Raw genomic sequence first — 16,673 nt, 5'->3', positions numbered from 1 at the left:
CGTAATAAATGTCGTGAATTGTCAGCGTAGGAAATTTTGCTGCTCTTTGACCAGTCTTATTTTCGAAAGATGAAATCATTAGAATCGTGGGAGTGTATACAGGAGATAAAACTGAATGGATGGACTTGAATTAGCAATTCAATTTGACGCTATTCAACGTCCTACGAAGATTCATAAAGTACACGTACTCTTCAACGCATTTGTGTTAGTTTAACACCCATTCGCACACACTTTCTTAGGCTTGGCCTGTAAAGTCCAAGTATGCATATCTATACCTAAACTCCCACATTTCGCCTCTGAAATCACGAGGATTAACGAGATTTTCGACGGTTCAATGACACTCCGTTGGACGAAATTTGTTCTTATGCCGTATGCCAATAAGAAAATACATCATTCTAAGGTGAGACGAACTATCGTCTAATTTAATAATTCGTATTAATTTCAGGGATCGAGGAACAGGAGAAACCGTTTGTCCTCTGTTACCCAAGAAAGTTGAAAAATACAGGAACTTCGATATGAATTTTAAAAATTCCCGATCACACGATAATTCTTCAATTTGCGATAAAGTTGCAAATGTTATTCAACTCCTGATCGAAGTGCCGAAATTTTCATGGCAAATAAATTGCGACTGGTGTAAAAGTTGAACATAAACTGATGCGATGGGTTTGAATGGATAATTTAAAAATTAGAGCTGAGAAAAATGATCCAATATTAAAGCTCGCGAAAAAAACTACATAAACACAAGTCCATAAGTTTATTTCGCCCATGTACAGTTACATTTTTAAGCTGTTACGAGACTCATAAAAATAGCAAAAAATCCCACGCGGTTCGTGAGCGACGTAAAGAACGAATGGTTCATATCCTTTCCCATTACTTGTTCTAGCTTCAGGGTCTTCCACGAAACACATTCATTACTAAAAAATATTCCACGCCTTGACGTATGATGGCAGCCGTTATCAAAGCCTTTATAGAAGTAGATTCAAGCCACGGTGCTGCTATATTTGGCTTCGGATTTACTCGGAAAGGATATCCGCAGGTAATCCGCGTCGGTCTTAAGTTACGCTTTATACAGTCTGTAAAACGTTGCTATGTGATGTCAACGAGGAGATAACAGATTTGGATTAAATTATCCTGAACAGCTCCCGTTCACTTCCTTTATATTTCCTTTTGCTTACTCATATTGCAGTCGAGATTCGCGCCGTACTTGGGTTCGATATTAAAGAAAAATTTGGTGAGATGAAAGAAAAAAAAAATTATAAATAAAATAATGTCAAGCCTTAGGCCGCTTTTAAGGTTATGAAAATATTGCCTCAAGAAGCTAAACGGATATTCCTGCATTCTATTATCCCAAACAAACAATTTAACTAGGAATAATTTCCGTTCTCTCCTATTATATAATATCGGATTTTTATTTCCGATATTTTCTCATTAAATGTCCGGCGGAATTAATCAATATTCAATTCCATCGTTAATATCAAATTAAACCATCAAAGCTTTCAAAAGGGACTAATTTATATTGAATTAGAACAATTCAATTCTATTAAACATCGAAAACTGGTAATTAATTCTGTTGATTGCCTTTATCGTTTGTGTTGTTTTTTATTCTCATTTCCCTCGTCCTTTTTTTTTTTTTTCAATTATTTTCACACGGATGTTGGATGCTATTCGGAATAAAAATTTCTCCCGAATTACGCACGTACATACGAAGATTAAAATCTGCGAGAAGTTTCTGTAGACTGGAGAGAAACTCGCTCAGCTCCATGGTCCTATACTGATCCTGCTTCTCCTTCGATTTCTTCCCTTTTACCGAGTCCTTCCGGTTATTCTGCATCAAAATAACTCTTCGAGAAAGCGTAGCAGTTTTGATCCGGCGGTCAAAGTGAAGGGTAAAGTTGACTTGGAGGTTCGTCCTCACCGAGTACCGGAGAATTTCTCTCCAGCTTAATTTCTGGACGCAGGAATTATAAGAGAGGAATCGCGTCTCTTCTTTTCAGGATCCGGTCGAAAATCGGGCCGGGAATAAGCCGGAGAAATCTCATCTTCGAAACGGCGCTTACTTTGACCTTCTTTTTCATCCTTGCTTTCCACCCCCGCAGGCCACACGTGGCTCAAATCCCACGATATCCTCTTCACGAATGCACGCCTCCATCTGGCACGCGTTCAACTTCCTTGGAAGTATAACATCGTAAACCCGAATCGTGAAATACCCGAATTCGACGCCCTTCTTTCGACTTTGGATGGAGCGTTATAGTCCTCAGGCAAAGGATCAGGGGTTAATGGAAACCATTAGTTTCCGAAATGAAAACACAATTTTATGACGTCGCATGCACACAATCAACAGCCGAAACGTCAATATCGCAAGGCTGCGCAGGCTGCTTGGTTTTTGACAGTGAGGAAAAAATTGGTTGAATAACAATTGATCGATTGAGGGGGAGGATTTAATTTTCCAAACCATCGTCGATTTTAAAAGAGTCGAACCAAGCTGCGCCTGTACGACACAACCACACCTAAACGGGTACAGTAATGGCGCGGGTTTCAAGCCTAGATCAAATATTGACAGTGGCACTGGTCCCCTCAAATCTTATATCCGTTGAGATTGAGATATTAGTCAGGAACGATCTTATCCACGGTCGAACGAGCGTCCGCCCTTCTCGCCGCTGGTTATTCCAATCTCTTCACTTTTTAAATGCACCGAGTGCCGTTTTACTCGCAAAGTGGGCAACTTCGGAAGGACTCGGTGCAGGAAATTAAAGGACTGGAGGAACAGGAGAGAATGGTTGTGCAAGTCCTGAGAATACAGAATTACTCTGCGTTGATGGTTTGAAACGAGGTTCGGTTCGTAATTACTCTAGATCAATGATGAATCGATCGGATCTTAATCGGAAGTTTGAGGTAGACTGTTTAAAATGGCTGGAATATAAAAAGATTGAGAAACGGTTTTATAACCAGAACATTCAAAACGATTAAACTTTGGCGTCTTGATACATTTCAATGTTCTTATAGACTCATTTTGCTCACTACGATGATGTTTATAAACAATTGCGTTTACTCTTTATGGCTCCATTGTAACGTAAGATGTCACGCGAGAAAAATTATCCTAAAAACATTAGAATCGGATAAAAATTATTTTATCGTCTTGAATGTTCTGGTCACAAAATCTCGTCTCAAATTATTCCTAGATGTATCGTTAATTATATTAGTCGCGGCAGGTAATCGGGCTGAAAAATGATCGACGATTTCTATCACCGAGGCAGTGGTAAAAAGTGGTAGAATAATAAAAATTAGCAGATTAACGGCCGGATTGGTGGACGTGCATATTACATTTCGAATGAATTTCCGGTGCACCGAGCCGGAATCATTTGCCGTATAAGCGAGACGACGAATCGCAAGCGGTGACAGCGTTCAACATCCATTTGCAACTGGTCCAGCGGAGCGATACAGGAATTTGTAGGATTTCGGTATCCCGATCCCTGCTGCTTTTCCAGGATTTGTGGAAATTCCGAAGCCGCAAACTCTCGCTTAAAGCTGCTGCTACTGCTACTGCTTGCTGCTGCTGCTGATGTACGGGAATGAATAGCCGCAACAGATTCCGATAATTGAATTGCGTAACTGCGGCTCATTAACCAGCTCGTACGGTAAAAACTTGTGGCAATTAATCACGTTTTCCAAATTAAGCCTCGGTGTGTAAACCTATCGTGTAACGGCCCGAAACCCAGCCGATTCGTTTACAGCTGCCCATATCCTGTCTCCTTGTGTCAGACGAATTTCTCGCACGCGATTAGACCGCCCTAAACGACGCACTAATATCCCTCATCGTGGGGAGAAGTGAACCGTGCATCTGACCCGAAATGAATTTGCTGTTTTAGTCTATTTTTCCGGCCGTGTGAAGAGATGCTTGGTATAATTTCGAGTCCATTAACCTAAATATCGCTTTTCAAACCTTGACCTCATCATTTAGGGAGCAGGGTTGAAATTCCGAATTTGAAAAGTTCCGAAAGCGCTGGATTCTAAAGTCTCTGGTGGCGACACTTAGAGTAAAGAAGTCAAAATTTGGAAAGTGCAAAATGAGAAAATTTGAAAATCTAAAATATCGAAATTCCGAATGATTAAAAATTTTCGGTTTCGTGAATTTCTGGCTCAGTGAAATTTCACCATTTTGGTTTTTCTTTGCTTTGGATTTTCGATACTTTTACCTTCGAAATCCTGGTCATTCCGATTTTCTGTTTTCTTGATTTTTCACGCGCATTCGTTGAGTAAGCTACGCTGTGTGAGTATATTTTAACTTTCGGAATTTTACTCTATCGAAAGTTTATTTTCGGAATTTTACTCTACCGTAAGTTGTATTTTCGGAATCTTGCATTTCGGAACTTGAGCCGTCGGTTTTCCAAACATTCGAAACTTCCTTGTTTCGTAAAAGTTTGATACCTTTACTTCAAGTTTCCCCACCAAGTAATTCAGAATTAGGCGCTTTCAGATCTTTTCAAATTTAGAACTTCAATCCCACCCCATGATTTAGAATTTTTTTTTTTACATTTTCATTTTTAATCATTTTATCGCTTTTGTGCATTAAGAGAAAAAAGAGGAAAGTTGTACGTGATAATCACCTCTGAAATTGAAGCTTTCGATATAACTCGACGGTTACTGAAATGAATTAATTGCAAAAATATTTTACAGGATGAAAATCGTAAATCTGTTAAAACGAAAAGAAAAAGAATAATTAATTGAAGCAATCGATATTTACTGAAGCCCAATAAATTTTCTGTGAGCTTAACGTACATTACAAGGTAAAATCGACTAAGTATTTCATCGAGAGCCCGAAATAAATTAATTTCGTAAAATTAATTTCTTTTTTTTTCAACCCAACCAAACAGTTTTTCATTAGATCGTTTAAACTAAATATTTATCTGGTTAAACTAAACTTAATTGAAATTGGGCCGTCGCTTTCAATCAAAGAAGTACACGTTCAATAATTTTTTTTTTCCAATATGGTGAATCCGATTTTTTTTTTCATCTGTATTCTACGATATCTCGAGAACAAATCAAAGCATCGCTTCGTTTAATTTCTTTCAGACAATTCCCAGGGGATTGCTACACATGTCAAGATTCTAATTAATTTGAATGAAATATTGAAATCGATTTGCGTGGGCGACTGCATGCAGAGTTTTACTCGATAAAGGTCAGGCAATTCTCTCGAGTTCCTCTCTTCTCGCATGAAGTTGTTAAGTCAACTGCGGAAGGAAAAACGCCCCTGCACAATGTGTCTACGACACGCACATACACACACACACACACTCACACTCACTTGTTTACTCACGGATAATGGCTGCTTTTCCCTCTGCCCTCGAGGCTCGAGCGGATCCTGAACCCTGTCAACGAGCTTGTGCCACAGCCTAAGGATCTACACATCAAACTGAAATTACATCGTTAACAACAAGTCGACTCGCACTAATTTGATTTAAACGATCAATACTTAGGTTCGAATGTTGAATTGTTTAATAGAAATAATGCTGGAAGTGAATTGATTGAAATAAAATTGCATGTCTGTAGTCTTTGTTAAACAGCAGAAAAGAAGCCTTCATTTTTATCCGAAGGATCTTTCGCTCCATCAGCCGAATGAATTAAATTTACAACCACTTATTATCTCTCTTAACTGTTTCCATTTGGTTCAAGAAATTTCTCGATCAAAACCGAATAATTAACCGCTTCACAGCTGGTTGTGTAATAACGAGTGGAAAAAATATCCTGACATAAGCTTGACTGAAGTCGATCAAGAATCTTTACAATTTTGAATCACCGGCGAAAAGCATCGCGTCATTTTTATACCTTACAAGTCAGATTGAAGGGACGATACAATTTTATCGAATTAGATTTTACGAGTAAAAGATTGTTACATACCATACTTCGAATCGCATGATTTTAAGCTTTGAGTGAAGAATATGTTTGAGAGGAGTTTATAAAAAGTTGATAGAAAAAAATCTATTAATAACTTTGCCAATCCTTTCAGTTCACAGGGACTGATATAGGTATATCGCTGAAAGGATGTTTCACAGAAATATACTTCAAAGCGGTATTTGCAGAGCAAAATATCGCTACTTTACCGGAGAATAATTTTCTTTTCCCTTTCGTGTACTTACCTTGATTTTGTTTTTTTCTCGTTAAAAAAACCGGCGACACAGAGTATCGCGCAGCTTTTACGAATAAGGCTCGGGCCGAGATTTTATCGGGACTAACTAACCACAGTTCGGATGGCTGAGACTACGCCATGGTTTCTGGGAGTTTCCTACTGTCGTAATAAAATGTTGGCGAAGAAATACGGCGGTTTTGTCTCCGCCCTCAGGCTTCTCCTACGTGTTTGTTACGTCCGCACATCGCGAGTATGAAATCTCTATACGAGAACACGTCGTGCAGATAATAACAGACCGCGAGATTGCCCGCGTGTATGGTTTTAACAAAATTGAGATGTTGCTAACCGGCGATGATGTCTTCCCACCCGCAGAGGCTTGATGCATCGCCCACGTCGATCCACCCCTTAGCAATCGATCAAGGAACCTCGATGCCAAATAATGGATTGAGATTGACTGAGAAAAGGGAAGAGAGAACAGAATTTTCCTCCGCACCGAACCAAAGACAACGGTCGATTATCGTTAACCATAACATCGATGGAATAATAATTACCATCGATGCATTTTGTACATAAAATCAAATTCGTGACTCGTATTTAATTCGAATATGAAATACTTGAGGCAGCCTATATTTTTTCCTTACTTTGAACAAGCTCAAAATTAATTTCTTCAAATTGAGGGCCTTTGATGTGAAAACGAAGGACGGATTAAGACGAAAGAAAATTGAATCATTTGGTGTAATTAATTCATTCTTCATACACCGGGGGGGTGGGTTAAAAAGAGGTTTGAGGAGCGTGTCGAGAGAAACTTCCTGATTCCTTTGTCTGCAGGCTTTGAAATCACAAATTACAATTTGCGGTGGAAAAAATGGGATAAGAGGGGATTAAACGGAGAGAAATGAATAGAAAATAGAATCGCGACCTGCAGATAAGCGTTGCCGAGATTGAAAGCCGTGTCCAACCAATGTTTAGGCAGAGGCGTTACTAATTTCGCGTCGGACGTGTTCGGTCAGGGTTCGTGACTTCGTTGGGTGACCAAGGAGAAGTGCTTAAGCTCGGTCTACGGCGGCTGATGAGATAATTTCATCGATTCCGACCCGGCAACCCGTAGAAATTCCCAATTTACCATCCCGTATCCCGTACTTCTTCCAATTTCCTCCACTAATACCAACGCATGAGTTGATCCCCTTCCGTCGGCTCAGTTAGCTTTCCTGCTTCCGAAACTCAGCTCACATCTGTCCAGAAATTTTGTAAAACTTTGTAAATTAACGGTCCTGAAGGTTAAAAAACAGGAAGAAAACAATGTTTCTGAAATGACTTCTAATTGAGAGAAAAACGTTGGACTCGTGATGTTTCACGATTTTTTCACAATGTATTGATGTCTTTATTTCTGTTATTTCAAGGGGTTCTCGGAGGCTGTCCATCGGTGGAACCGCCGCAATGGGGTTCCGTGAAGGAGCGTGTCCTTGGTTCGGGATCCCTGCAGACGATCTATTCCTGCGAGCCAGGTCACAAACTTGTAGGACACAGGGTCCTTACATGCGTCGACGACGGGTGGGATTACCAAGTACCAAAATGCATCCTTATCGGTGAGTCTTGAATGAAATTCGTTACGATACTTTCATCAGATCAGCTATCAGTTCACCGATGCTTCTGTGGATGTAAGCCGAGGCTAAACACGTCTTGGCAAGTGCACTGCAGGTAGTGTGCATGGTGATCATGCTTCTATAAGGTTCTATCGACGCAGCCGTATAACAGGCTTCGCTAATTAATAAGATTGAATGAAAGTTTAATGATAGATAGGCTTCGGGCGTGCAGCGTCTTTGTTTGGGATAAACGATCTATCAATCAAACCAGCTCAAGTTTCCTCGCTAATAGCTCGCTGCGCGTTTTTGTTGTACGATATTGAAGGTCTACCGATCCGCCGAACCTTCCAACGCTGTATCGACGAGGTATAACCCTTCATACTGAATGGCTAGGCAGGTACGCCTACAGTCCCGGTCAAACGGTCTATCTATCGACTTGATCCCGGACTGAAAGGAGGTGGTTTGTTGGTCGGCAACGGCGATGCCAAGATACAATTGAATTCCTGCCTTTAATCCTCATCACTCTCCATCTCGAGCGGTGTTCGATTGAATAATAGTATACCTATATGTAATACAAGGTCGGAGAATCCGGTGATACAAAAGTGTCGCTCAATGTTTGGAGTAGTCCTCGATCATCATTTAATCGTTCGGAAGCAGGCTCGAGAAAAGTTTCGTTCCTTCTTTCCTTTTGTGTAGTTCGATGCGGTCATAGAGGAATAATTACGATCGGGCATCTCGAGACTCTTAAGCATGCAATGCTCCTGAGAAATTGATAATTCTTTTTCTCACCGTCTACACGTCTGCCTCTTTGAATTCTGATTAGGACAAATATCGACCCTCGAGTTCAGGGGTCTTTCGGAACGACTTACCACCTTGCCGGTTCAAACCTGATCATCCATTATCGCGGAGCGTGAGAAGATGATAGAAGAGGAGAACAAGGATCACCCATTAAACGGATAGAAACATGAACTCCGGGAGTTTTTCTTTTCCTTATTACTTCCAATCTACTGGAAATTCTGCACCCTCGACGTTACTTTTGAAGTCCGAAATAAAGGTAGCAGCTAGACGTCGTAGATGTTTTTTGCGGTGTGGCAGCAAAGTTCTTTTCAAACGTGAACGACGGCTGGTTCGTCCTGGTATATTAGGTTATGATTTATCGCCGTGACATGCGACGGACTTTTTCTCTTGAGATCCCGACGCCGCTGTACCTTAGCGTAGTTACTACTAAACGACACGAGTCGACCTCGGTAGAAACACACTGTGCTGCATGAACGCTCAGCGATTTAACGACGGCTGTATTTGGACTTGCATTCGATGCGGGACCAAGCTCTATACAACAGGATTGTAAATAGGTCTTCTGCACGGAGGCTGTAGGTCGCAATAATGTGTCCGACAGACGCCATAAGTCATCTTCAGGGTTCCCTGATCTCCCGCGGGCTTCCGTTATACTCTTCATCCTCCCATCTTCAGTCAAAAACTGTGTCATTGGTTCCATTTGGGCTCGTGCTGTTCGTCAAATCTTGTCATGGGCGCCAAGGAAACGATCGAAATGGTCCACGGTGGGTTTGTGACTTCCGGCATCCCGACTTGCATGGCGAGCAGGTTCGTTAACAACGGTGACTCTCGTTATGCGCTACGCGAAGAGAACAAGTATGACGGAAACTCGGACGGCGCTTTAAAAGCCCCATGGCGAACGGTCGGCGCGCGTCAAAAGAGCCCGAGGGTCATGGGCGGACCCCTGGGTCATGGTGGGTCGCGGTTAGTCGTACGCACTTTGAACCAGGACTGCGGGCTCAGACCCGGTTCTTTGCCATGGCTCGCGGCGCAGGGGATGAGGGGATATTTGCTCTGGGCACTGCAGGCACACGAGCAAGCCTTTCCATAACACAAGACTCCATTGTTTCCCGAACCCACGTGTGCTGAGAAAAGTTTACGGTATTCAACTTCCCTGTGTGTCGAACGTCACGTCGTGCGGCTTCCCACAGGACAAACACCGTGCCGAGTTTCACCTGATTCCGGTTACCCGCTGCTCCTCCAGGCACCATTCGTGCTCCGAACACGTTTCTTTCCACGCCAAATCGTAAATCCTCCTAATTAGTGACCTGCACGATGCTTCTGCGCTGAATCGGCACTCGATCTCGCATTATGCATGCTCCTGAGTAATCCAAACACGCGGCATCGGTTACCGGACGCTTGAATCCTGCACCCTGGGCGAGCTGATTCTGAGCGAGAGATGAAGGGCTGATGAATTCTGGTAAAGTAATTGGTAGCTGGGTGACTCGTTACGAAGGCTGGGTCAATTAATGCCCCTTGATGTTTCATATTTGTACAGTCTTCTCTCAACAGACTTGCAGAATCGGATAAAGATCGGTATGCGAATTTCATCCGGCAGACTTGCAGCGTAAAGCCATCAAGGATATCTGCACCATGTCATCTCGCTGGATGTACTTGATCATAGTTGCCCAACAAGACTGTGACATTTGTCACGACGAGATCTCAGACCAGACTTGAAGGTTTCTCGATGCACGAGATCTTTGAAATTTCCACGTACTGTTGACTCTTACGACTGTTGATCATGCACGCGATCTACCGAAGCTGAGATCATCCAGCATTCCTGAATGACCCTGCAGGTATGTGTCCAATTGTCCACTGACAATGAGACGACACAAAAACGTGTGTTCTCAAAGCTGCACAGCTCTGGGACTCAAAGACTGACGATACAGTTTGTTGGAGGTTCAGCAATCCAGCAATCCGTTCTTCAACATAATTCGATACTTCATAACTCATCAAGATTTGACTCGTGGGATGAGAACTGGTCTTACGGGTCGGTCACACCTGTTGACGCTGAAGTGTTCGGTGTTTCTTTTATAAAATTACGAGAGCAAAGTTTTGTCCGGACGATTATTCGACAGTCTAGAATACACGTTGTTTCCAACAGTCCATCTTATCCGACCCCTGGATCGCAGCCGTAGCGTGGAACATTCGTCAGGAGCGAAAAAAAGCCAGCATATAACGTACGGTGGCAAACTTCGTATCACTGGACATGAAATTCCTTCGAACTTTCATTGTCCTGTTATGGAGTACCGTTCCCACGAGATCTAAGGAGGAAGGGCTCAAAAGTCTCGTCTTCAATTTCTCTCCGCAGGGCAATACGAACTGAGCTCATAACTTTGGGTCACACCGCAGTCTTCCACTCACCATTATCGCGGCCGACTTTGAAATCGGGGCGATTCGTCATGGGTCGTGATTCGATGGCATATTAGCAAGTACGACTCTTATCAATGACAACGTGACGAAGAAACACCCTAAACACTCAGGTGATCGATCAAGCTTCTCACCGTCAGTGGTGTCACACTTCATAACCAAGCCCGAACTCGTCGCGTTTCGATACCCGAACCGATTACACACGGACCAATGGTTCTCTCTCCATCACCATACTCGGATCAGTTATGTACAACCGTCAGAGCGGAATTTTTCAATGCGAACCGGATGGACAAAAAAGCCTGGCGGACGGCTTTCAACGGTCATATGTCCTATGTATAATACCTCCGCTGCAGAGCTTACCACGTTTTTTTCTTCTTCTTCCTTTCTCTGTCTCTCCATCTATCTATTTCTTTCTCTGCCCATTTCCCCTGTGGTTCCCAAGCCTGCCTCGTGTTTGTTTTCGCATGTTCATTGTCCCGTGTCCGGGCTCTGCGCCAGGATGTCTGCTGCAGTCCTCCGTGGAGATACTTGACTATATACACCTATACATATGCATTTACTCCTGCCACGTACTAGTTGGCAGATTGAAATCGGCACCAGTGGTCAACTTCACGGTCGGAAAAATGTCCGGAAGTAAAGCTCAGCTTCGTTTGGATTTTAATGATTGGAAGTCTTGACTATTTAGAATACGTAGATGAGGTTCGATATCGTGAATGCTGGTTCAAGTATCGGTTCAAGTATTTCTTCAATGATCAATTCCACTTGTTTATAGAGTCTTCCAAATAGTCCTGATCTCGTTGCAGGTTTCCTGGCTAACCGAAACACATCACCCAGTGCAGTGTTTGACGATAAGAGAGAGAGAGAGAGAGAGAGAGCGCAGGTTGTCTGGGGAAAAACGGCTAGAGAGGTCATCCTCGTGGAGGGCGGTATATAAGACGAGCGACGAATGAGCCTCAGCGCTCCATTGTACCCGAATCTCTTGCCGGTGATATATTATTTCCTGATTGGGCGGAAGCAATATCGGGTTATTGCCGGAAGCCGAAGTGGCGGTGTAGGTACGAGCTTTGGGGAGAATACGTTTGTTCCCTAGGTGGATGGATGGAGGGACGATAACGGTATCCGAAAAAGCCAATCGAAGATGAAGTGAGTTGCGGTACATTCGAGCAGTGCGTTTCCAGCCTCCGGTGCCTGCCGCGATGTCTAATATTCACATTATTAACTTAACACCGATCGATGGGTATCGATCAAACTGTCTACCAGTCGAGAAGCAACTCGAACGCATTACCATATCGAGAGGCAAACAGTCGGTTCCCACCCTCGCTTCGATGCCGTACTACTTTAACACCGATCGAGGCTCGGCTGAGAGTGCAGATGTGCCGGATCAGCTCATTCGTACACAGACCCTCGGAATGGCGGCAATTAGCGACCCTCTTCACCGACGTCGTTTCGTCATTTCTAGCTTCATTGATGCGAGCAGGAGATACGCGCGTGCTTGGTTCTATGGCGGCGCTCTCTCGGTAGCTATCGAGTCCAATAAGTGGTATCATCTGTTCTCGTCACGATCATACCCCGTTACTTCGTTTACACAACCCCGAAATATGGATCTTGCGGATTCCGCACGTACCCTGCGTTATATCACCCTGGAGGGAACCGATCCGCTTTTGTGGTTGACTAGATCGGCCAGGCTTTCGAACGTATCGAAACCCCAAATAGAATTAAGCCTGATCACTATCTGGCCAATAAATGCAAGGTTAATTAATTCGATCAATTCGAATATTTGCTGATCCAATATAGATACGGCGCGCCCATTTGTCCGGATGGACACTTGAAATTAATTACACAAGATCGAGAAGTGCTCGGTGTATGTTTGTGCGTACGCACGCTTTTCGACCGGAACACGCACCGCGCGCTGCCCAGGACGATTATCTCCTATCTTAGATCTACACGCGCCACGTCCTAGGATGATAAATTTATCCCCCGTCTCCTCCCTCGCATTGTGCCGACCGACATCGAAGCCTCGGCGGTTGTTCGTTGCAGCGGTGAAGCGTTGAAGCGATTAGAGTTTCGTGCTGCTTCGGAATCGAGGTTCAAACAAGAATCTGCACCCTTAATTGTCCGTGTTATACGCACTTTGTGTCAGGACCAAGAAAGGTGTTTTCGTGACGCTTCGACACTCTTGCCGGGTGGCTTTTGCTCGGGGAGTGAAACGCCTGCATTTACAAACGGAACGCAGGCTTGGATCTGGACGCACTTTCGTCCACACGCGTGTCTCACGCTCGCGTGAATGCGCGTTCGAGGTATTGAATCCCTGCAGGTATAATCTATCGGGCCAAGAGATGGGACCATGCCTGACTGGAATTCTCCGACGGGATCTAGATATCTGGCCTTATATTATACCACGTGGCCGAATGAGTCCTCGACTTGAGATGCTTATCCGCTAATGGTGCTAGAAGCTCGATACCGCTTGCGCGTCCCGTTTCAGTTACTGCCTGCACAATGGCCCAGGGGTGAGAACCCATGAATTTCTCAACCCTTCTTATCCTCGTTCGAAATACGTCCTCTAAGTATTGAATCAACTGAACTTGCTAACGTGACTTTCGATCCATTCGATCACCCAATTTCAATTCTTCGAAATTTAATTCGATCCGAAAGTTTTCGGTATCCAAGAGTGTATTTCAAGTTATAAATCATTAATAAAATCAATAAAAGCAGTACAGTTCTCATCTCTGGTTCAACTGAAATATTTTTCTCATGAGAGGTTCGAAAAATCAGGAACTTTTTAGGAAATCATAACTTTTTCTTGTCAAACAGTATATTTATTTTTTCTAATGTAACAAAAGAATTATTTTATAGTGGTTGAACGTTAAGAATTTGAAAAAGAATTTAATTTGAATTTTTGGCAAACTTTTGTGCAAAAAAATCATGCATTGTCGTGTAAAATATAAATTGTGATCGAAGAAAAAAAAATCCTTAGTTCAATCACTAGCTATATTCACTTTCTAACGGAAAATATTTAGTTTTTGATTTCAGACAAGGCTAGCAGGAGTTGTCGTGTCATATTCCTTAACCTTCGAGACTCACGTAACCCTTTAAAACCGAACTAACTATGATTCGGGCCCCCTGATCGACGGCCGACTCGCAGCTCTCTCTCTTTCTCTCCAGGGAGAGCTTATTAAATTACTTCCACGTGGTCGAAATGATAGATGTGCCCTCTCTGCGTTTATAATTCACAAGCTTTGACTTTGTCGGCGAGTGGCGGACACCGTTTATCCCCCCTCCTGGACCATTCTCCTCCTTCTCCCGCCGGGCAAGGAGCGGTTTAATAAATGAATATGCATCTTGGCCTGCTCAGAAATTCGTTGGTAGGTACGGAGCACCATCGATTATACAACAATAATGCCCAATAATACCGTTACCATCGCTAATTCAGCTCCATCTTCGCCGAGCAAAATTCAATCTCGCATGATTTCAATAAACTGCAATCACCCCGGCGGTGATGAATTATTCCGCATTTTTTACCATAGCTTTAAAATGTCCCGTCAAATATTCCAAGATTTATCACGGAGACCCTGATGCACTCTTCCGAATTCCACTGCAGATGCTGATTGCAGGAAAAATGACAAACAAAATTATGCAAGTCGATATTGATTTTTTTCCCCAAAGAGTAAGAATTCAATTCCGTCAGTCTAAACGAATCGAAGTCTTATCAAAAAATTCTCCGACTTTCTTATCTTGTCTTCCGATACCTTAAATGAATTACACTAGAAAAAAAGTGAGTAAAATGTCAAGAGAGAATGAATATAATAAAAATAAAATTCAATCCGATTAGGATGGGGTTGCAGGTGATGTTTTCTCGGGGATGATGTGCCGGCTCAATTCGTCACTCTCTCGTCCTTGTACACTAACGCATCAGTAATCCGGTATCCGATTTATTAGGTGGCATGTTCGTGTTAAGGAAAGACAGCCAACTTTTATTTTATATTGATGGCTGCGCGTGAAAGATAAGGCAAAAGGTGGTTCGAACAACGTTTTATCGGCGGGGAGAATTACGTGCCGGGTATACCTATACCATTAATATGTTTTTAACACGCAGTTTCATTTTCTGAAACGAGTTACCGCGGTGAATTTAATTTGTCTGGTACACAGCTTGTGGCAAGATAAATCGAAGAACTGGTATAGTAAAGCCGTAAATACTTTATAAGAGAATCAAGAAATATCGAAGTGGAGAAAATCGGCTAGAAAAATATATTTCTAGTTACCTTCAATCTCATAATGCTATACCTAAATATTATATTCCCCGTGGAAAAAATATAATGAAAAATTTCGAATTGCTTTCTGTACGAGATATTTAATCAATTAAATACATCCTCGCACTAGAATTTAGAAACGAATTTTGAACTCCCGCCCCCCATCCGCGGTGCGAAAAGGAATCGAGAACCCGGATTAAAGTTCGACGAGGTGGAAGCCACCCTTCCGGCAAAACAGCTTCGCACACCGTAAATCAATCGGGACGAGGAACTCCTCCGAAGATATTTTTCCCGCATGGGAAGGTCGCGGTCGATCGTCCAACCTCGAGATGAATCAGACAAGACTCAATCCCCAGCCTGCGGCACGGCGTGGCAATCCGAGATGCTGCAGCGCGCAAATCAATCTTGCAAAATTGTTTGAACAGGGTGAGAAGCAAAGGGAAAATTTCTGCCTCAAGGTCTTTTGTCGTGATCAAACTACCTCAGGAAAAAAAAAATATTAAACGAGGCGATCGATCCGCGCCCCAAATCCCGCCCGCGATTTTCGCTGATTAAAACCTCATCTTCATCTCTAGGAACGTGATAATCATTGGGAGTGCCGGCGAATCGTGGCCGGGCCTTTAATCCTCGGTGTCATTCTACCCCGAGAAAATGGGCGTCGTTCCCTGATCACGGCCCGGGGGCAAGTCATCCGAGATGAATGAGAGGGCAGTTTTGTTCACGCAATTTGCCCCGCGAAAAAACTGACTCGTTTCGTATATATATATATGTGTGTATATTTGAGAGTCACGACACGCACGCTTGTCACGAGTCATCTTTTTTCTTTCATCACGAAATTGTTTGTTCGTTTCTTTCCTCTTCCTCAAAGCAAACTCAAACTCTTTGAGATTAAATGCGTTTTGCGCGAACGATGAGAGTTTTTTTCTCTTCCTAAATTTACGTTCGACGGAATTTTTTTTTTGTTTTACTTTCACCACAAATAGCCAACTTCATGCGCTTCTTAATCAATGTATTAACAAATATCGGTTGATGATTAATGCAAATTGCTCACTGAATTGGCAAAGAATCCCGGAGCAATTTGGAGTATTAATTGAGCATTTTTTTTTTTTTTCATGCAACCAACGATTATGTTCAAGAAATTTAGTGAAAATTCGACGATCTTTCAGGTATTCTAAAAACCAAGTTTTAGGATCAGGTTGAACAGTTTATTCGTTTAACCGTAAAATTTTAAACTGAGCGTTCCGGTTCTAGAATTTTTTAAAAATTTAATCCCAAAAGGACGTCCAGCAGGCTGATGAATATAATTTGCTGTAACTTAATCTGAGCGCATTATTAATTCTGCGTAAGTGAGAAAAAGATGGCAAACAGAGAGTTCGAGCTAATGACTTGCGTGAAAATTTGAGACTTTTGTTTCCAAACGATGTAACTCGTTTTAATTAAATAGTCAACACTGTTGAAATTAGAGAACAGGTCCACTTCCGCTGAAACTTGGTTGACTCGACAAAAGGCATCCCG

The 16,673-nt window shown here is 42.7% G+C and overlaps 1 protein-coding gene across 1 annotated transcript in view; it reads left to right on the top strand.

The window, feature by feature from the left end:
- The window catches only part of LOC124404260 (fibrillin-3-like), a 57,728-nt gene that overhangs the window by 14,331 nt on the left and 26,724 nt on the right, over window positions 1–16,673 (top strand). Inside the window, exon 2 of the mRNA XM_046878253.1 lies at window positions 7,525–7,710. Coding sequence (XP_046734209.1) covers window positions 7,525–7,710 — 186 coding nt within the window. The remainder of the gene's footprint in view (window positions 1–7,524; window positions 7,711–16,673) is intronic.

The sequence above is a fragment of the Diprion similis genome, chromosome 3 (assembly GCF_021155765.1).
Source record: "Diprion similis isolate iyDipSimi1 chromosome 3, iyDipSimi1.1, whole genome shotgun sequence".
Taxonomy (NCBI): domain Eukaryota; kingdom Metazoa; phylum Arthropoda; class Insecta; order Hymenoptera; family Diprionidae; genus Diprion; species Diprion similis.
The sequence above is the reverse complement of the archived record's forward strand: the minus strand, read 5'-3'. Positions and strand labels throughout refer to the sequence as shown.